This window comes from Sinocyclocheilus grahami, unplaced genomic scaffold, assembly GCF_001515645.1.
Source record: "Sinocyclocheilus grahami isolate Dianchi unplaced genomic scaffold, SAMN03320097.WGS_v1.1 scaffold937.1, whole genome shotgun sequence".
NCBI lineage: Eukaryota > Metazoa > Chordata > Actinopteri > Cypriniformes > Cyprinidae > Sinocyclocheilus > Sinocyclocheilus grahami.
The window spans coordinates 140,505-162,838 of record NW_015506116.1 but is presented as its reverse complement, the minus strand read 5'-3'; the positions used below and the strand labels follow the sequence as shown (position 1 = coordinate 162,838).

Below are 22,334 nucleotides of genomic sequence, written 5' to 3'. Positions count from 1 at the left end.
TTTATATATTTATTTATTTAATAAAACAGCTTATTGAACCTAAACATGAAAGGAAATCTATTTACTGTACTCTATGGCTCGTATAGTATGATACGGGAGAATGTGGAGCTCATACATAAGTACGCTGCTGTTTGCAGAATTACCGGACTTGCGTCGTCCCGTCAGCAGGAGTTCACACTCCCATGTCGAACTCGCAAAGTCCAAACTACCGAGGATGCAAGTCCGAAATTTGCGTAATTGGTATTGAGAAACGCGCACAAATCTTCGCCAGCAAACTATTTGCCTATTCTTCACGATACTTTAGACCACGATGGAAACACAGACAGCAGCAGGTCTGGGGGGAAACAATTTCCTGGGAAAAAAGTTCCTGTGACAAATTGTTCCAGATAATTTCGTTGGAAAAACGGCTTTACTTTATATGACGAAAAAATATTTAACTTGCGCTTTTATTCATATATAAACAATTGATCGGGGAACATATACAAAAGTTCAACCATTCTTGCTTGATCCGCGAACAAATCTCATTGGTTCTTGCGGAAGCTTAAACGTACTAGTATGATACGTGAGAATGAATCCTATTGGCTTTTGCGCGTCAAGCAAGCATACTTGAGCTTCTATGATCAAATTTAAATGCCGTAATGTTAAATGCTATGAATAAAGGCCTAATTTAAATCTGTTCATCATAAAAAGCAATCAAGCAAGACTTGGATTAAACTGCTCGATTCATATGGATTTATTTTACAATTCTTTTTGAAGCGGGTTTTGGGTCAACAGACTTTTAGTGGGGGGACAGAAACGACCAAATTCCATTCAAAATATATTAATTTGTGTTGAACGAAAGTATTATGGGTTTGGAACAACATGAGGGTGAGTAAATGATGACAGAATGCTCATTTTTGGGTGAACTAAACTTTTCACTTGTTCCGATAATGTCTCAAGAAAGCATGGCAGAGACACAGAAGCAACAGCAACCGAGGGGGCGGGGCTTAGCTGGCTGATCGTAAATTGAATGGAATGCCCATTCCCTACCATGTGACAGTGTTTTCCATAATCATGATGGAAACGATATTCAAATTTCAAATAACAAATGTCAGTTTGCAATTTCAAATGCCATGTTTGCCATCATTTCCCATAGAGAGAGGCTAGTAAATGTGTTTTAAGGTAACAGCTGGGCTTGTGAGATTTTTGGAAGCTCTGAATCCCAATACAGGAAAAAGTTTATCAATATCTCAGAAGGCTAGAAATAATGGATGTGCCTGCAAATCAGGCTTGAAAGGAAATGTGGCAGTTTTTCAGTGGCGTGACAAGCGGGTCAGCTGTTTATATTAGTGCTTTTATGCCATGTGAAGCCGATTTAATGAGACGTCTGACTTATATATGTAGTTTATATGCCTCATTCTCTCTTCTCCCTTCTCGTTGCACGAGCGGCCTTTAGGGCCAAACCGAAAGTGTCATGAATTCCAAAACATCCACATTAAACAGAGAGCATGAGGTGCTTTATCTTTTGCTTTAGAGCACTTTTTCCACAGACAATGCGCTCTGGTGAAACTGCCCATTGGGGAAATCATTTCCCAGCATAAAATTAACTGAATCAATGGTCCTCTTCCAGTATGGGCCGTAGCTTCTTTAATAGTAGATTCCCGAGCGCCAAGCGGGGGAGCCAAACACCCGGCTGTCACTTCAGGCATTTTTCCATACTTCACAAACACGCACGCATCACCTGCCGCCGGTACATGTCAATGTCAGCCGCCCCGGAACGCAATCCCAGAACAGCCAGGCTAAAAGGACTACAGTGCCCTAAAAGCTTGTTTTTGCCTACGTTGCTTAATGTTGCACGTCCTTTGTGAGGGCGCTACGTCCCCTTCGGCATGCTCTTCGGCATTTGCATAACCTTGTTGTTGAGAAACACTCCTCCGAGACATGTACGCATCTAAATGCATTAGCATACTAAATTGGATTTGCACCTCTCCTTAGCACAGATTACAAATGCAAGTAGCGTCACGTTCTCTGGTCGCACTCGGAAGTTAGAGAAAGAGCAGAGACGGAAGGCTGGAGAGGAAATGAAAAGTCCCGAGGGTTGTTTCAGAGCCACAGGGGGTAGAGTCAGGATGAATTGCTTTGTGGCAGCTGCATTTCCATATAATCGGGGTCTCATGCGGAATGAGTGCCAGTTCAGCGAGAGGTTAGTCACCCGTAACACAAGCACGGCTGATGGGAGTCTTTATTCATTCCGTGCCTGACGTACGCAGCGTTAGCTTGGCAGACGTTGTGTGGGAAGCATCACGCGTTCGGCAGCTAAACGGCTCGGCGGGCTGCGCCTAAAAGCCTGAAAATTATTTTGGCCCCCTCTGGCCAAGCTCGAACTGCCTCGCTTCCAGCCGGTCTTCCAGTGATCTCGATCTGCACCAATCTACAGCCCACTATTCATGTTTTCTGCTAAGGCAGAATGATAATTAACTGCACGAGAGGCTCCGCACAGGAATGCGCAGGTGAAGCACTTCACCTATGTCCTTCCCTTGGCTAAGATGCTCTTAATCAAAGCTGCCCAACTGAATCCGCGCTCGGCTGCACCTACTGGGCAAGTCATGCATCTTCCCCACCCGCGAAACAGCAAAGGCAGCGGAGGCCTTCTGTACTTATGTGATGAATCGCACCTTAATAGATGCGACTCGGATGGAACAATAACTCTCACAGAGCTGGAGCCTCGCAAAACACTCGGTGGTGCTGGGATTGCTCGTCCTTCCCGCTTGGCCTTGGACCTTGAAGGGGCAGCATTTTTAAGTGGAGGGTCAAGCATTTCTGAGGCCTTCATCATTGTCATTCATTTATAGGAGAGAAGGTATCGGTGTCCTTGGATTCGAAGAGCGAAAGTGCAGTGGCTTCAATTATTGAGCTGCGAATGTTGGGTCAGTGTTTCAAATAGCATTTCAAATGTCACTAATGGTCATAAAAAATGCATACTGATAGCATTGATGTCTCATTCTCGAATAATACCATTGTGTACATGCTTTTCTAATCATAAAATGAGAAACCTGAGATGCTGGGGAAAAAAAAGGTCTCAGCGTGCTGTGCAAAAACCCCGGTCTTCATTTTGAATAAGACTACCATGTCTATTGCATGCCCACAGAATGCCCCCAAATTTTAACTAAAGTAGTATTGATAATTCCTTTGTTTTGTTTTGTTTTGTGCTTGTAAAGTTTCTGTTTTCAATGTAACATCTGGTAGAACTAGCCTTTCTGGACTGTAGTGTACAGTATTGGTTTCCCCAAAAATGCAGGATTGTTGGGAGAAACTACAGACACAGTATCAAAATCAGTGAATGACTCAAGACAAGTACCTCTGTTTCTGTTACCTAGTACCTAAGGCAAACTGTCAGTGCCCAAATGAGGCGAATGTTATTGCACTAACATCTAGTTGTTTAGTTGAGGTTCGTACACATTATGTGGATTTTATATAAATACAGTTGTCACTAGCTGAATTTTGCAAGAGTTAATTTAGTCGTAGAATGCAGTTGTCACTCTTGTAAATAAGCGCACACAACATGTTTGAGCACTCTGAAGAATGACAGAATGTACTGGTGTAGCACTGTGCCAGTCATATTTAAATAAAGCCAGTGTCATTCTTTTCAGTGCAAGCACGCTTCTTTTTATGCAAATCAGGCTTTGTCATAAATGCGCTATGATACCCATTGGAATTTTTTTTAAGGCTATTTAAAAGATATTCATTAAATGTTTTCATGCATTTGTAACACTTTACAGAATTTGATCATATAAATATTTTACTATTTTAAAACCATAATTATTTTATGCTGACAGCCTTAGTTTTAAAAATGAAATATCCCAAATAATTATTTTTAAGTCTTCACCTCTCTATCATCGTGACATAGTTGTGTATTGTGTATATTCCTGCATATTTGGTCCTTGTCACTGTCATCTTCAGCATTTTTCAATGAAAAATTAATGAATGAATTAATGAATAATGTTGTCAAATATTAAAAAGTAAATTAAAAAAATTACAATAGTTGAATAAATTGCTTCCTTGCAATGGCAATTTAGAAAATAACATGATGTTGTTATAAAACCATACTTTTTTTTTCACAATATAAATAGGATTTTCTACATTAAAATGTTTAACTACTTTTATGTTTTAGTAAAGGGTTTCCTAGCAAAGGGATGATCATCATGTTTGTTGAGGTTCTCGGCATCAAAAAAGTTTGAAAACCCCTGCATTAGGTCATTGACCAGAACAAATATGTATTGTAGAAGCTCCTGCCACACTAGGCAAGAAATCAGAATTACCTTTCATGATGGGCATTTCTCTCAAACTGCCATTTCAGTTCACTTCATGATGTCACGATAAACATTTATTGGGCCTTCAGGAATAATTTTTAAAAAGGTCTTGTGAGTTATGCCTCAGTGATGTGTTCAGACACTGAGTGGACATGTGCTAAGGATGTATATAAATGCTCCAATAGGTGCAATGTGGACTACAGAATGAATCATCACATGACACATCTCATAATTGTGATTTTAATGGGAAGTGAAATGGTGCTGTGATGATGCACTGTGTCACATGATCACACATTAAACATTCTGACAATTGAATTGTAGGCTTTCTTTTGTTACGGATGACAAGGACCTTGACAGTCATTTGATTCCAACAGACCATCCATTTATTTCTGTTTTCAAGGAGTAGTTCACCCAAAAATGTACATTTGGTCATCATTTACTCACCCTTATGTTGTTCCAAACCAAAGTTATTTTTGGTAAAATAAAAGTTTAGCAGAATATTCACACTGCTCATATCCATACAATAAAAGTTAATGGCACGGTCAAGCTTCAAAAATGACTAAAAGCATCATAAATCCATAAATAGCCATGATTTGTGTACAATATTTAAAGTTTATAGAAAGTATTGCCACATTTTATATGGCATAGGATATGGTGCAAAATTTGTGTGAAGTACTTTGATAACTTTTTGATAACCCACCATTCATTTTAATTATATGGAAAAGAGCAGCGCGAGCATAAGAAGAAAAAAATCATTAAGGTGAATAAATGCCCTTTAAAAGTTTTTGCACCACCATGTAGATTTTCTCATGGAGTTATGTTTACTTTCAATTTGCACTTTTGCTTTGGTTTAGTCATTAGAAAATAGATGTGAAGCCCAGCATTGGGATAATGGAGTTTTTCATTAGCAGTTGGATGTAAAAGCTTTAAACGTCTGATGGATGCCCAGACTTTCATCAGGTGATTGTTCTGCATAGCACAACAAAAGAAAAGGAAAATTGTATAGTACAAAACTACCCCATTCCATGTTAATAAATGGATTAAATTGTGATTTTAAATTGGCATCGCAGCACAAAAAGGGTTCATGTATTTGTTTTGGCACAGCTGGTCCAGAATTCAGTCCTATCAATTCCAGGCCTTCTAGACACTAAATAGGATACACAGAAAATGCATTGCAGCGTAAACCAATATAATATTGCGAATTCATTATGCACATGGGATTGCTTTGGAATCATAAATGTGTAACAAGTAAGGGGATTGAGATTGAAATTGAAAAGTTGTTTGGGGAAAAACGGACTGCTATCATAAAATAGGTTATAAATGTGCTGTCGATTACAGCTGTAGGCAAGGGGTCAGAGTTTGGCTGGTTCGTTTCAGCAGTTAGTCCCTTCTGGCCTGGTTCAGTAGATGCCATGCATACAGCAGTCTGTGGGCAAAAATCATCTTTGATGACCATTCAGAAGCAGCTTTGTAAAATCGCTGATGCTTAATTTTTTTGTCAGTCGTGGAGATATTTTAGTGATTCTTTCTGCAGGTGATGACACCAAGTGACTGTCTTTATGAGTGAATCCTTCAAATCATACATTTGACCAATTCATTCAAAAACACTGATTAATTTAGGTTCGTAACAACAAAGTATGTAACTAACATTGATTAATTCAGGAACAAACCCAGTGACTGTCTTTATGAGTGAGTCATTGAATCATTCTTTCAATCAATTTGCTTTTTTTTAATTCTGACTCATTTTGGTATAAATCAAGTGTGTTGCATGAGTAAGTCATCAAATAATTTATTCTGATTCATACAGCAGCACTAATTTATTCAGGAAGGAAACGTGAATATATAAGTGGATCATTGGATCATTCATACAATCGATTCATTGAAAATATGCTGATTCATTCAGGTATGAAACTGTATTTATGAGTAAGTCACTGGATCACTTTTTCTCATATATATATATATAGGAATAAAACAAGTGACTGTCTTTTGATGAATCATTAGATCATTCATTCAGAAAATTCATTAAAAAATGCTGATTCGGACTGAAAAAATTGACTGTGACTGTCTAAAGTGTTGTACCATAGCTTTGCTTGGAAATACAATTGTTATTCTGTGTAAAAGCCATATCACACAGTCATGCCACCTTCTTGTTATTTCAATAACTTCTCAGAAATGGACATCATTTCTAGTGCTATTGATCTTTTCAAATGAGTAACAGAAGTTTGGCACATCTCTTGAACTAGAAATGGCACATCCTGAATTTGTGGCTGAAAAAAAGACTTTAGCACACTGTTTGGATTTCCTTATTTATTTACTTTTATGTTGGACTATTGAATAAAAGTGATATTGCACGAGTGTGTATATTGCTTAAATATAGTAGATTGCCAGTGGAAAGATTTTGGAGGGCTGTTTAAAGTGTCAAACAGCATAAAATGGATGTTTCCCACTTTCTGTAATATTTGGCTTTCACCAATGGTGGTTGAGATATGTTCTAGATTAAGGCACAATTGCAATATTTGTTATATTTTTCAAAGTGTGAAAAGGAAAGAAATACTTTCTCATGTAAAATTCATACACCAGTTTCCCATTTAATAAGACTGATAATGATAATTAGGCCCCTGAATGGGAGTGTTTCCCTTCGTAATTGCAGACTTACTCAATGCCAGCTGACATATCTCTCAGCAAATGGATATAGATGGGCCCTCACAACATTCGCATGAATAAACAAAGGATCTGTGCTACGACTGCAGAAGTGAAATGCAGCCATTCAAGATTCCTCTGCATTCCATGGAGTTCTGCACATCAATTAGACTCCAGCGTGGTGCTGTTTTGAGGACAAATTCTCTCGCCCCGTTTTCCCAGCGGCCTCTGTAGTGTACTTGCAAAATAATTTAGTTTAGCAGCTTGTCATGCGAGCTACTGTGGAGAATTCCCTGCCTTTGTCACTGGCATCTACTGGGTTTGCCGTACCGTGACACCTGTTTGCTGTGATCCCTCAAGCTTTGTTGTGCTAAATTGTAAATCCAGGATTGTTTACTCTTGTACAGTAGATGGAATTCATCAATGCATTAAGAATCATACCCATCTTTAACCTGTAAAGCTTGACGAATGAGATTGGACAAATAGGCTAACCTATTTTTTTGTAAGACCGTTTACTGAACCTTTAAACAAAACATGAAAGAAAATGTATTTATTTATTATATATATATATATTTTTTTTTTATTGAGTATAATTTGATAAATCAGGTATAGTATGATACAGGAGAATGTGGAGCTCATCGGGGAGGGAAAAAACTATTATTCAAAAGCAAACATATGCAATTTGGTGCATTTGCTGATATTTTATATGGCCAAATTTAAAAATGAAATTCTGATAGCTTGTATTGTAAATCAATGAGATCTTTGTAACTGTATAGCAGACTACATACATAAATAAATATCAGTTGTTGTTGATCTATGTTTCCCAATAATATGTCCTAGTAAGATGATATTTAAATGCTTAGTTTATGATCAAAGCTCTGTAGTTCTGTATTGTGGGACAAAACATATTATACAAGGAATTTATATCATATAATATCATATCATATTATGCAAAGACGTCTATTTAAGTGTGGCTAAAGTGTCCATGAACCTTTTGGGGCTGCTATATGTGCAGTTGTCGCATTTATAAAATGTCTTGGGTTGTTGCACTATTGATTGTCAGGTCAATGTTCTAGAGCAGCTGCTCTGGATATTTCAGGTGATAGAGTCCTCATGAGCGATGTAATCCATCATATAAGAGCACCTCAGGCCTCTACTAAACCTACAAAGCACCTACACAGACCAGAAGAAAAAATAAAACACGAGCACAGTGCACAGGAAGCACAAGCTTCCTGTCACAAGCTTTAATTAATGAGTACAGGCTTCCAAAAAGCAACCGGGAAGATGCCAAGGTGGAATTTCATGTGAGTGGGGCAAAAGGTGTGAGTAATGTTCTGATCCAACACCTACAAACGGAGATATTTAGAGGTGTGCTGCCCCTTAGAGTCGGGTGTAGCAGAGCTAACGTATCTCAGAATTAAATCACTCGAAGGCCTTTATACATGCCTGTTCACTTCAGCAAGCAGATCACAATCAGATTGCATTAAAAGCCGGGTGTAAATGCACTCAAGACACACTGATCAGAGCACTACAACCACATTTGAAGGTGCTAAGGGACAGATAAAGTGCGTTCAGATCTCTGCCGGATATAAAATGCAAGTCAGTTCCAGGCATAAACGGGGGAGACTTCATAAGAGCTTTACTAAACCACCTGAGTATGTGTCTGGTAGTGTTGTCAAAAATATAGATTTTTCATTACATTTTGATACTGAAAGATTTGAAACAGTTGCAGTACTAAATTTTTTTTTTTGCAAAACTCCAAAAATATATCTATACATACAATTCACTGCAGTTTCCAGCTTAAATGAACAGTAGTGGTAGTAAATCACAAACATTTTTTTATATTATTATTTTATTTGTTTGTATTTCCCTTTCACAGAAATGTATTACAGGGCAAATTATTGAATAATAAAGGCTTAATTTTATGTGGTACCTTGCACAATACTGTTATGACCTCAAAACACCATAAAGTATGATAAACTAATACATTTTTTAACTTGTATCATAAAGCCAGATTCATATGTATTCATATTTATCGTATGTATTTGTTATTCTTTTTTGGATGTAGTCAAGTCAAGTCACCTGTATTTATATAGCACTTTTAACTACAGATTGTGTCAAAGCAGCTTTACAGTATTAAATAGGAACAATAGTGTGTAATAAATGCAAAACATGCTCTGTAGCTCACCTGGTATAGCAACATTTGCAATGCGAAGCGCTCAGGTACAAGTTTAAATAAACAAGGTAAAATGGCATAGCAAATGCACTGTTATCTTATGTTTGCTTTGGGTTTATGGTCAAGTAAGGTTAGGTGGTTCATTATTTTAAAATACTATTAATAAGACTGATAATCATAGCGTTAACATTTTAGTGCCACTAACTGGACATTTCATTTTCAAACTGATGCAATACATACAACAAGCAATGTACGACCAACGTTGCAAGATTCATGTTTATCTTTTTTGGATAAAACTGAACACGCTTTTAGGACCACTCACTGGGCATTTCACTTTATAAGTGTTGTAAAATGCACAATAGAATCATTTTGTAGAAATGTCGTCATATTCACTTCTTTTCTTTTTTTCCACCGAGCCTTGGTTGGTATTCAGGGATATTACTCCTTTGGCCCACCATTTTCTACATACTATACAATTTGGGAGTAGGCACTTATTCAGATGCAGTAAAAGTCTGACACTAGTTAGCAAGATGGCTAACACTGCTTAAATTAGCTGTTAAGTAATTGCATTTTAAGGTAATGATTTTAACTGGATGCTAATGTTTACATGCAAACACAAATAGCATGTGACAGGTGCCTGTGGTATTCAAAACATTACGCTGCCACAGAGAATAGTAGGAAATGTACCCTGCAACCTCATAAACCAGCTAAATGAATAATATTTTATGTGAAACGTATTGCAATTACTGGTATTCTTAGTAAACAAAATATGTACAAGCTAAATTGCATTGTAATATTGTAAATTGTATTTTTTTCCATTGACGGAAAAATGCATTCTTTTTGTAATGCGTATAGCATAAGGATGTGAATTAGCACATGCTGAACTTCCTTTTAGAGTCATCCCATAATAAATGGTGAAAACTATATGTACACTTACCTTTGTGCATGTCTTATTTTTTTAGGGGTGATGGGGGAGTACGAGCCCAAAATTGAAGCGCATTTTCCCCAGACGGTGCTGGCAGCCAAAGGCGTCACAGTGAGGCTGGAGTGCTTTGCCCTTGGGAAGTAAGTATGTTGGCATAATCAGCCCACCCCCACCCAGACGGCTTCCCGACATAGCGCCACCTGAAGGTGCCTTTCTATCACACAAAGGCAGAACATGCACCGTCGCTCCCTTGAAACACCTCTTTTGCTGTTGGAATCATTAATAATCATAATTACGACCAATTTAACCAGTCAAACCACTTTCTTTTCAGAATAGAGAGCAGAATGCGTCCTCCAGAGAGGAGATGGTACCAGGAGGATAGCTATTTTTACTCCCAACTCCGCTCTGCTGTTAAATGAGCTCTCCACAAGTATTGAGCTCTGCGCCATAACTGATATAGTGGCAATTTCGCTGTGATTGGTGTAGAAATAGCGCTGAGATTCGGCCCCTGGGAGCAGTATATTCTCGTAATAGTTGTACGGGGCGGCAGAGGGTGTGGGGCCAGGGGTTGCGAGGGAGGAGAGCGATTTGAGAGTCTGTACATGCCATTGTTTGGAGGACGCTTTTAATATCTGTTCTGTTCACATACGGTCAAGGATAGCACAGTGAGAAATGAAAGTGGCCGGTACAGACCCACAGCCGGAAGGCAGAAAAGCACTCTAACATTCAGTCAGCGCAGCGCACTGGCTCTAAATGATGGACTGAGGAGGCTTTTTTCCGTACATGCTTAAGATGTGCTTCGCCATGCCATGCTGCTCGCTTACACATGAAGAGATCATGTAAAAAACGCTCTCTGTTTTTTCTTACGCAGAAACAGCTGCCATAACTTTGGGTTTGTTTTTAGTTAACAGCATATATATGAGGCTATATGAATGCTGTATCTCTAGAATTAAATAGAAAAATATAACAGATTGCTTAGATATTATATAGGCGAATTGGTAACACTTTAGTATAGGGACCAATTCTCACTATTAACTAGTTGCTTATTAGCATGCATATTAATAGCATATTAGCTGTTTATTAGTACTTATAAAGCCCATATTCTGCATGACCATATTCTACATCCCTAATCCTACCCAATACCTAAATTTAACAACTAGTTTACTAAGTATTAATAAGCAGCAAATTAGGAGTTTATTATTAGGAGGCAAAAGTCATAAAGGTTTGTTAATAGCGAGAATTGGACCTTAAAATAAAGTGTGACCAGCGAATGCAGATGTTGATGTCTAGAGGATGGAGTGGTTGATTGAGTTCAATGTTTTTTGGGAGATTTTTGATATCATTGTACATTAATATAACAAAATATGTACCACAGAGGTATTACTTTTTATATATATATATTCAAAATGAAAGGTTTTGGTGCTTTCTGATGGTCAAATGTAATAATAATAACAATAATAAATCAGTCCTTGATGCTTGACATTCAATTCCCTCTCCCCATATATTACTGTTCTGTTTTGACTGTCTTATAAAAAATAAAAAGGCTAAAATTAAAAAAAAGAAAAATCATACAATTTTCTTAACATTGTGTTTGTGTTATTTTCTGCTTTATTCGTCATTGTCAGGTTACATTCTGTAGAACTTTCTTTGGGATTCTCAGTTTGTAGCTTAACAGAACTGATAAGGCGTTTTGCATAAAGGAAGTGCGATTCTGCATTTTAAATACATAATCCAGTGTCATCGTGCTGTAATTCTATTTGCGTTTGTTATTTGTAATGAATAATTCAAATGCAAAGCCTATCAAGCGCAAACACCTTCTAAGCCAAACTGTTCTAAGGGCCCAGTAATTGTTTACAGTGCCTTCAAGGACCCCTTTGTGAGGAAATGTCGTTTACAATTAATTATCCACATTAGAATAATAAGTCATTACTTAAACCTAGACATTAATCTATGTATTCCTGTTGGATTCTCTCTTAGTCCAATTAAACTTTACAGACTCTTAGCTCGCTGCTCAGTGAATGGAGAAATCACTGAGATCTCACCAATGGCATTTTCGTTCGTTCGCAGCTCATTTAGTGCCGATAGCGAATCCTCCGGTGAACTTTAGGCCTCGCCCCCCCTTACCCACAAATAAATGATTTATCAGTGCACGTTATTAGAAAATGCCAGTCCTCATAATGAACTAAACTGAACTAAGAATTACTTTTAGTCTCATGCTGTCACTCAGCATGTATGACAACCTAACAGTCAGGGCGACTAAGGGCTTGGCAGTGTGTGCAGGGAAAAGGCTATGTCTGCAGGGATGCTTTTCAGAGCCGGCATTGTAACGTACACTTTCAAAGGCAAACTGCCAGCTTATAATGGCCAAAGGGTCTGGTGCCGAAAATGTTACCGGGGCTACAAAAGAGGCCGCTTTCATGCATGCTGGCATTTTGCTGAAGGTATAACCTTTCTGGATGGTCCTCACACTACTTAAAAGAAATAATGGTTAGATATTTTGGTATGATTTTGTATTTTTTTATTCCAATGATTTACTCTTGAACATTTTCAGGGTTATACAAACAATATGAATGCTAATTATTGTGTATTATTGTGTAAAAAATGTTAATAACCTTAAAATTAAATTAACCTTGATTAAACTAACCTTGAAAAAAAATAATAATAATTGATACTTTTACTCAAACTTTTACAGGCTTTATATACTGTATATAAATAGGATTACTTGATTATTCACAGAGCTCTGATCATAAAAAGTTTAAATATCTCACTAAGACATCACTGGGAAATATACAGTGACAACTAATATTTATATGCATTTTATGCAGTTATAAATTATTATAAGCAATCAGAATTTCATCTTACTTTTTGGCCATATAAATATAAGCAACTGCACTAAATTGCATATTTTGCTTAGTTTCTTCTATGTCATACTATATGAGACATAAGAGCATGATGTATCAAATATGACATTTTAAATATTTATTTACATGTACTTTTTTAAGATCAACATTCAAAACCAAAACTTTTTGTTTGATTAGTAATCATATGAGATATTAAAATAATATCGACATTTTGCAATGCACTTGATATCTAAAATTGCCCTTCAAAATTAAATCACTGAAGACTAAATGTTTATTTTACAACTTAAATGACCCCATGAGTTTTATCATAGACCCATTGTGATAACAAGACAGAAATTTCATTCTGTGTGGATAAATTTCCTTGTACAATTTATGCGGATATAGAGGGACAAAAGGACTCAGAAATGTGAAGTTTTTATCGAAGGCCCTGCGGATGATTGATGCTGGTTTTCCTCGGCGTCACATTTCCATCATTGGAAAGCTGTGAAATGGAGCTGTCACTATGTAGCAGTGCTGATCGTGTCTGATAGAGTGGGTTATCTACGCGCGGATGCCGCACCTAGGAGGTCATATCACACGCCCGCCACAGCCACAAATAGGGATGGATGGCAGAGTACAAATACTGCTTATCTACACAGCTATCTAGACATTTATTGTGTTACCCAGTACACAGCCACTTACAGAGAGATGGCCATATCAGATAGTCCTGTTCGTACTTTCAAAAAGACCACGGTACCAGCTTTACAAATTAGCAGATACACGTTTTGGGCAGAGATAAAGGAATTGCTTTTAGAAAGGTTTTTTTTTTTATTTTTTAGATGAAGTATATACTGTTCACACTGCTTCGCCAGATAGATTGGATCACAACAGCTGGGTTTCGTGATGTTGTTAGGTGATGATTTATGCTTCAGTAAAAGCCACAAGTCACAGTGATTTCAACATTTTTTTTTAAATAAAATTGTGTGTAAAAGTCAAATTCCTGGTAAGGAAATACTCTACCTCCTGAAGAACTCCTCTACCAATAAAAGAGGTTGCTGTTACCTTTAAAACCTTGCCAATTTATTGGCATTCATTGGTATTCAGCAGTGATGCCCACTCCCATGAAGCACTGCAAATCAATCCAATCAACTAAAAGTATGTTTGAATATTTTACAAAAGCTTAAATTATATTGTTTTTACACTTATAACAATCAATGAACAACAGGTTTGTTTGATGTATGTCTCTAGCTTCATTGGATTTATTCACTTATAAAACATGTTAAATGCACAGTCTTGTAAAAAATTTTCTGACATTATTTTTTTTTTTGCTTCAAATGAAAGGTTGTAATGTTGTGGTTCATATCAAAGCAAAGAATTCTTTGACACTGTTTGACTCCTTTTTTTAGTGGAGAAAATAAATGCTACAAATATTTCTGGGGAAAAAAGGGCTCTATTGCAAAAATAATGACAGCTTTTCAAAAAGGATTTCTGAACGCTCTCCTCAGCTGCAGTTGGAAAGAGAAACAGATAGTCCCACCCTAAAATCACATTATTGGTTGAGCCAAAGTCACGCTAGTTAATATTCTCAAATAAACTAGGATAAACTGGGATAAGATAAACTATTAGAGCATCAAAAAATGACATATTACCTCTTTAAAAATGTATTTCTTATATATATTTTATTTTCTCAGTCCTGTCCCCACTATCACCTGGAGGAAGATGAGTGGGAACATCCCCAAAAAAGCCCGTCTGCGCAAATCACAAGCTGTTCTCGAGATCCCCAACATCCAGCTAGAGGATTCTGGGAGTTATGAGTGTAAAGCTGAGAACACCAGAGGAGGCACTGCGTTCAGAGGACACCTCCAGGTCTACAGTGAGTACAGCTTTGCTTCTAAAAAACTGTGCAACCAGATCATTAAAAAGGAAAGTTCTTTAAGGTTATATGTAATAAGAGAAACAGAATGAGCAGTGTGAATCACTTCATTGTACTCATTTGTAAGTTGTGGCAAAACGCGTCTGCTAAACGAATAAATGTAAATGAGCGAGTGGGGGATTTATAATGGTGAAAGCCAAGGCAAGTTTATCTTACGGACTTGAATGATGACTCAAATCATCTGGCTTATTGGGGGAGATGTGCTATTTCTTTGAGATTTTGAAGATGCAATATATAGAGATTTAACCAGGTATGGGCAACTCCAGCTCTAGAAGGCCACTGTCCTACAGAGTTTAGCTGTATTCCCAATTAAACATACCTTAAAAATCTAAGATACTGATCCCTGGACCAGACTATCATAGAAACTTCAGGATGGGTTCGATCCTGCTCCTAAAGACAGACTATTCTACAATGTTTCTTTCCAATTTGCTTCAACACACTACACTGATGTATGATTTTCATGCATTATTGAAGACTTTGATTATCTGGTTCAGGTTGGTTTGATTAGGGTTGGAGCTAAATGCTACAGTACAGTGGGTCTCCAGTAGCAGGGTTGAAGACCTCTGCTCTATTATAACATCCATCCACATCACAAAACCCTTTAGCAATACTTTTGCAGCCACCCAGAACACCCTAGTCTTAGGTGGACGAGCACTACTCACATTTTCTTCAGAAAATGTAAAAATGTAAGAGCTATTTGTAAAAAAGGCTTTGAAGTAATGTGTCGCAGTAGTGTGGGAACAGGATCCGTTGGGTCCATTTCTGATTAGGTTCCTTCATAAATCATTCCACTGGGCATACACTCACTCTCTTTGGCATAATTCTGACTGGCCTTTATGACAGAAGGTATAAATTTAAGCAAAGTTGGCCAGCTTACATTTTTGTCAAAGTTTTGCAAGGACAAAATGGCTCTGTCCTCAGAAGACTTTTGTCCAATTAAAATTTAGAGGCTATTTTATCATTATTCTTACTTGCGTATCTGAAAATGCTATATTTTTTGACCCACATATTTCCCCTGACCCACCGTAGCTTTGATAGAGGCCTGGTACGGGCATCTGGGACCTCCATTCATCTTTCGCAGACTCCTCTCTCTTTATCCGTTCGATAGGGTTTGTGACTTAGATGAAGTGTGTTATGTCATAAAAGTAAGTGTATCAGTAGGCCACAAGATGAATGCAGTGTCCCAGTGATTTTATGAAAACCTGGTTTTAAGAGGTTTATGACTGTCACTGGGATCTATGATTTATCACACAGTCTGGCTGAACAAAGCTTGACAAAACAACAGCTGTTTGTCTTATCCGTCACAACAATGTCCAAATATACTTTAATTGTGCTCACTCTGTTAGTTCAGTGCATGTGTGTGATGTCCTGCCACTCTTCTTTAATTAATTTAGTAATATTGTAGAGTAGAACTGTTAAAGGGATAGTTCACCCCCAAAAAAATTCTTAATTTCATCACCCTCAGGTCATCAAAGATGTAGCAGGTGACTTTTTTCTTCAGTAGAATAGTAAAGAGGATTTTTAGCAGAAACCATAGTCCTTGGTGATTCATAAAGTGGAAGTCAGCGTGGTGATGAATTGTGATGAAACAATGGGTTTGATGGAACCACAATCAGTTCAATCTTGGCAAGGTTGAGTTGAAGGTGATGGTCCTTTATCCAGCAAGAAATGACTGTTAGACAAGCAGAGATGTGAGCAGCTATTGTTGGATCGAATGAGAGGTAGAGTTGAGTGTCATCAGCATAGCAGTGATATGAAAAGCCATGTTTCTGAATGACAAAACCTAGTGATGCCATGTAGACAGAGAAGACAAGTGGTCCATAAACTGAGCCCTGAGGCACCCCAGTAGTTAGATGTTGCGACTTGGACACCTCACCTCTCCAAGATACCTTGTGGGACCTATCTGAGAGGTAAGACTCAAACCACTGAAGTGTGGGTCCTGAGATGCCCTTTGCCAATAGGGTTGAGGATCTGATGGTTAACCGTGTCAAAAGCAGCGGACAGATCCAACAAGATAAGTATTGAAAATTTGGAATATGCTCTTGCCAGTCTTAGGGCTTCAACAACTGAGAGCAAGGCAGTCTTGGTTGAATGTCCACTTCTGAAACCAGACTGGTTGCTGTCGAGGAGGTTTTTCTGTGTGAGAAAGGCAAAGACTTGGTTGAACACAGCTCGTTCAAGTGTTTTTGCAATGAAAGGAAGAAGGGAAACCAGTCTGTAGTTCTCTAAAAGAGGTGGGTTAAGGGTGGGTTTCTTAAGTAGTGGGGTTATATGAGCCTGCCTAAATGCTGAGGGGAAAACACCAGTGTGAAGGGATGTGTTAATGATGTGAGTGAGTGCAGCTACAACTGCAGGAGAAATGACTTGAAGGAGATGAGATGGAATAGGATCAAGCGGACAAGTAGTAGGATGATTAGAAAGGATGAGTTTGGAGACTTCTGCCTCAGAGAGTGAAGACAAGGATGTGAAGGAGTGTATGTTTGCTGGTAAGATGTGCTTGACAGATTGTGGTGTGGAAAATTGTGCACTGATGGTTTTTACTTTATTAATGAAGAACGTGGCAAAGTCATCAGCTGTTAGAGTTGATGAAGGAGGGGGAGGAGGAGGACAAAGGAGGGAGGGAAATGTTTTAAAGAGCATGTGAGAGTTAGACTAATTGTTAATTTTGTTGTGATAGTATGTCCTTTTAACAGTGGAGACAAGGAACAATAACTATAAGGATAACTGTAAAGTTTTAGCAATTGTTCTTATTCTTTGAGAATAGCAAAATCCACACCACAGCTAAAATGATAATGACACAGAGGAACAATATTATTGTAAGCAATTTCAGAATGATTGTTTGCAGCTGATGAAGAATAAAAGCATTAAGAACCATTTAGAATCCACCCGACTTTAAAGAGCTTGAGTATCCAAAGCAGTAGATGACACGCATACAGTAAACATACTATTATCATCAGTTATCAGTTATATGTGTTGTTGTTGTTTCATGAATGAGCTATTAAGGCTGAAACACAAGGCATAACTTTAGCTCAGATTTGTGCCCCAATTTACAGGCTGGTGGTGTCAACACTTGTTTCCAAAAGTCAGCGCTAATCTACAGATTTTGGGCAGTTGGAATTGACAGATTACACAGAAAATCACATAGTGTATGACTTTTTTTAACTTCAGACTATGATTTCATCCAGTCAGAGAATATCAAGCATGTTTGATATTTTGAGTTGGAGAGTAAACTTGATTTTTAACCTCCATGTCCCAGTCACAAAGCCACAAAATTACTCACAAAGTACTCACAAGAGAATACTATTTTTACTTTACTCAGATCTCAGGGCTCTACAGTGCGACCATTTAAGTCGCATTTGCGACTGAAAACTACTGTGTGCGACTATGAAATGTTTTTTTAGGAGCACCAGTGCGACTTCATATCATACTTGTGATTGCGCTCAGGGGAGCTTCAAAGGTTTATATGTGTTTTTGCAGCATTGAGTAATGTATCACCGACATATCTCACAAATTCTTTCATAAGCAAAGTGTCGACGGTGCAAATAAGAGATTCATTGCGCAATGTAGATAGCTTTGTTGATTATAAATGTGAGATCGAGATGAACTAAGATGAGTGACAGCTTTTAATGATTTTTAAGGGAGTTTGTAAATGTGATACCGATTTAATACAATACAATTCAATAAACAAGAAGTTAATATTAAGTGACTTACATTGTCTGACTATAACACTATTGTCTGATTTTGCTCTATTTCGTCGTCGAAAATACTAAGACACAGCGGAGCCGCTGCGCATCTCCATTCAAACACAGCGGTGTCTCGTTTATGAATGAACGGGCATTTTTAAACGGATCTGGTGAGTCAGTGATTCATGATTACCCTTTCATAAAGACAGTCACTTGATTCATTCCTGAATGAATCAGCTGTTCGAATGAATCAATTGAATGAATGATTCAGTGATACAAATCTCCTAATTACTGCTTATTAATAGTAAGAAATGTAGTTGTTAAGTTTAGGCGTTGGGTAGGATTAAAGGTCCTTGCACACTAAGTCCGAAATTTTCACATGCATTTTTCAGTTTTTTTTTGTTTTCATATTCATCATCCTTTCCTATCAAACTGCATTCTACGGATGTGAAAACGCAAAAAATCGAACCTGATCCGAATTTTTTAATGACGGACGAAAGTTTTGTAGGTAGTGTGTAAACATAATTGGCACAACGTGAGGTCGTATTTATTTTTCAACATGCAAAAATTTCGTACTCAGTGTGCAATGGCCTTAAGGATGTAGATTATGGTCATGCAGAATGTGTGCTTTATAAATTCTAATATGCTAGTAAAATGCTATGTAATAGCTAAAATGCTAGTAAAATGCATGCTAATAAGCAACTAGTTAATAGTGAGAATTGGTCCCTATACTAAAGTGTTACCAAATTTTTAAGTCTGATTGCTTTAAAGATTAATACTATGTGTCTCCTTAACAAGCCTCTAAACATTTGACTGTTAATTTAATTCAAAGACTCTCCTGTGCATGCTGGGTACTAAAGGTCTACTGCTTTCAGAACTTTTCTGCTCATCATTCTTAATGAAAACACTCCCCACTGATCTTCTCATACATATTCATTCTGCAAAAGGACAATGTGACACACGCTACCTACAAACTGCAGCTGCACTTCATGTTAACAAAGTTTTACAGTCAGAGTTTATAGTCAAAGTTTTTTATCGATCATTATATTTTATCAGCTGGGGAGCATTTTATATTGTGATTATCTGTATTGGTTTCTATCAGGTGAAGAGATGTTTTTCATAGGCAAAGTGTTTAAAATGGAAAACAGGTACAGGGGGATGCTCAGAAAAAGTGAATTTTCAATGAGAATGGTGTGCAGAAGAGATAGCGGGTACAATGCCATGAAAATGGCGCGATTTATCTAGTTGACAAAAATCTAATAGGTTTATTGTGCATCAATTAACCGATCCAATATACTAATGCTCATCCAATACTGAATAGTGAATACTCACCAAAACAAACATTCTGACATAATTATGTGTGTGTTTGTCCATTCAAACACAAAAAGGTGCAAAAAAGAACTCTACACAGTACTCTGATGCTCTGATGCTGGATCTCTTCCAAAATCATTCCTAACCATTTTTGTATAGTTGTAAAATTTTGTATAGTTAGCATCTCGTTTTTATCTGTGGGGGGAAAATAAATAAATAAAAAAATATTGTTAATTAACACTGCTGCCAGCCTAGCTAACTGTCTATTTTGTCCATGCCAGAAGTAGCAATGTAATGTAATTTGCACAAATTAAGGTAAATTCATTTCTTAGTGAAAATTGTAAATCCTAGTTTATTTTTTTTATTTTCAGTGTGGTTGTTTATTTATTTATTGTGAAATAAGTGTTTAAATTTTTATTGCAAAAAATGCAGTTATTTATTTTATTTATTTATTTTTATTTTATTATTATTATTTTTTATTTAATTTTTTGCAAATTTCACCACGACAAGTACAAATCTGAAGGGGAAAAAATCCTTGCAGTTAAGCCCTGATCTTGCATATGTTCCTTGTCTCCTCTGTGTTCCTGGCACAGCTCTGCCGCAGTGGATTAGCATGATAAATGACACTCAACTGGACAGCGGAGAGCAGCTCCATTGGGAGTGTCGAGCCACAGGAAAACCCAGGCCCACATATCGCTGGCTGCGCAACGGAGAACCTCTCAACTCACAGGTACACACACACACACACACACACAGCTCACTTATAGGAAAAAGAAATCTCTGAGATCTGTTTAATATTTCAATTGTTTCTCAAATGGAGACTTTTGTTTAAGGCCAGAAACATACCTTTTGCAAGCAAGCAACTCACAAATGCTTGGCCATCACAGTGTAAGCTTGTGGTACCATTGAACCTATTTACATACACTCTTGCATTACATAGGTAGGCGGTCCAACATTTAAAAAAAATGGTCCTCTAAAAATCACTCAATCAGCACTATTAGAAAGCAGTTTGAACAATCAGATTCGAAAACCAAAACTAACTGTTGTTTAATGCAAAATACATCACTGAGTGGTAGTATAATGACATATCACTTGTGACATATAAAGGGCTCATGCTGGAGTCACTCTGGCAGATGATGTGTAATTGACATTAAATATGCTTTGAGGAGCAGCCTGACAGGTGAACACGTGGTTCTAAAGCAACTGTCGTCTCCCCACAGAGCAGAGTGGAAATGATGAATGGGGAGCTTATCATTCACAGACTACAGCAGGCTGATTCGGGAATGTATCAGTGCATCGCAGAGAACAAGTATGGAGCCATCTACTCCAGCGCAGAGCTCAAAATACTAGGTAACTGATTTATAACTATTTTCAGCATCTTATTATTCCAGCATCCAGCATAGCATGCAGTAGATAGTCTAGTTTTTATCTTAAAGGCCAGTACCTTTACTCATAAAGACATTTTTAGATATGTTTACTTGTTTCCTAATCATGAAAAGTGGCACACACACACACACACACACACACAAGGCTAAAGCAGTTAAAAGCAGATGTAGGAACAAAAAGTAATAGATATATTGAAGAGCATTACGTCTGGAGAACAATGTTGAAAAGGCCATTTTAACCCCACAGGTAAAGCTTGTGTCTCTCTTTCTTTCTGTAAGTGTTGAGCAGGTCAGCTATTGACAGGCGGCTTTCAATCACACACAATGAATAATCTTGAAGCCCGAAACAGTCCTTGCAGGATGGCAACAAAGACAAAACAGGGGCCAAACAGCAATCAATTTCCACTTTCTTTGAACTAAAAAGTCTGTTTCAGGGAAAAGTCTACTGGCAGCACATTTGAGGAAGAAAGAAACTTTAGTGATATTGAGTTAGGTGTCCACAAGGATCGGCTAAACCGAAGACTACACAGACAGAGCTGTCACAAACAGCCCCACAGTACGACAGGCAAGATGAAAAGAGAGAAAGAGAAAGGGATTGAGGAGAAAAAGTTATGTTGGATTGGATTTAGCTTGTTTTTCAGTCTCAGTGTAATCAGAACAAAAAAATTGTTAGGGTCGTTTATGAAAGCGCCAGTGCTCTCAGTCTCTCAATGCCCAGGACGAGACAAAAGAGAGATGCACACTGGGATTGTGTATTTACTGGAGACACCCTCATTTTCTCCCTGTCAGCTTTGATTGTCCCACACATTCCAAGATGCATGTGGTCGACTTTTCATCACTTTCCTGGGGGTCATTTTCATTTACATTCCTCATTATGCGCTTTTGTTTGTCCACAGAGCTCTGATCATTCTAAGACAAGACGAACACAAACGCTTCTTTATTTTGACAGCATTCATGTTCAGTTCATTGTTGAAGTCTAATGACTCAATGTAGCAAAAAAGATAAAAAAAGAAAGATCAAAAAGAAAATGTAAGAAATCTTAAATAATTTTTTTTGAAAGAAACCTTAATAATTTATTTGTGAAAAATATGTATATATATATATATATATATATATATATATATATATATATATATGTGTGTGTGTGTATAT

At 37.5% G+C, this 22,334-nt stretch overlaps 1 protein-coding gene across 1 annotated transcript in view; it reads left to right on the top strand.

The window, feature by feature from the left end:
* Positions 1-22,334, top strand: part of LOC107564466 (contactin-5-like) — a 163,629-nt gene that overhangs the window by 56,250 nt on the left and 85,045 nt on the right. Inside the window, exons 6-9 of the mRNA XM_016249554.1 lie at positions 10,068-10,170; positions 14,562-14,743; positions 20,391-20,527; positions 21,018-21,147. Of these exons, the coding sequence (XP_016105040.1) occupies positions 10,068-10,170; positions 14,562-14,743; positions 20,391-20,527; positions 21,018-21,147 (552 nt within the window). The remainder of the gene's footprint in view (positions 1-10,067; positions 10,171-14,561; positions 14,744-20,390; positions 20,528-21,017; positions 21,148-22,334) is intronic.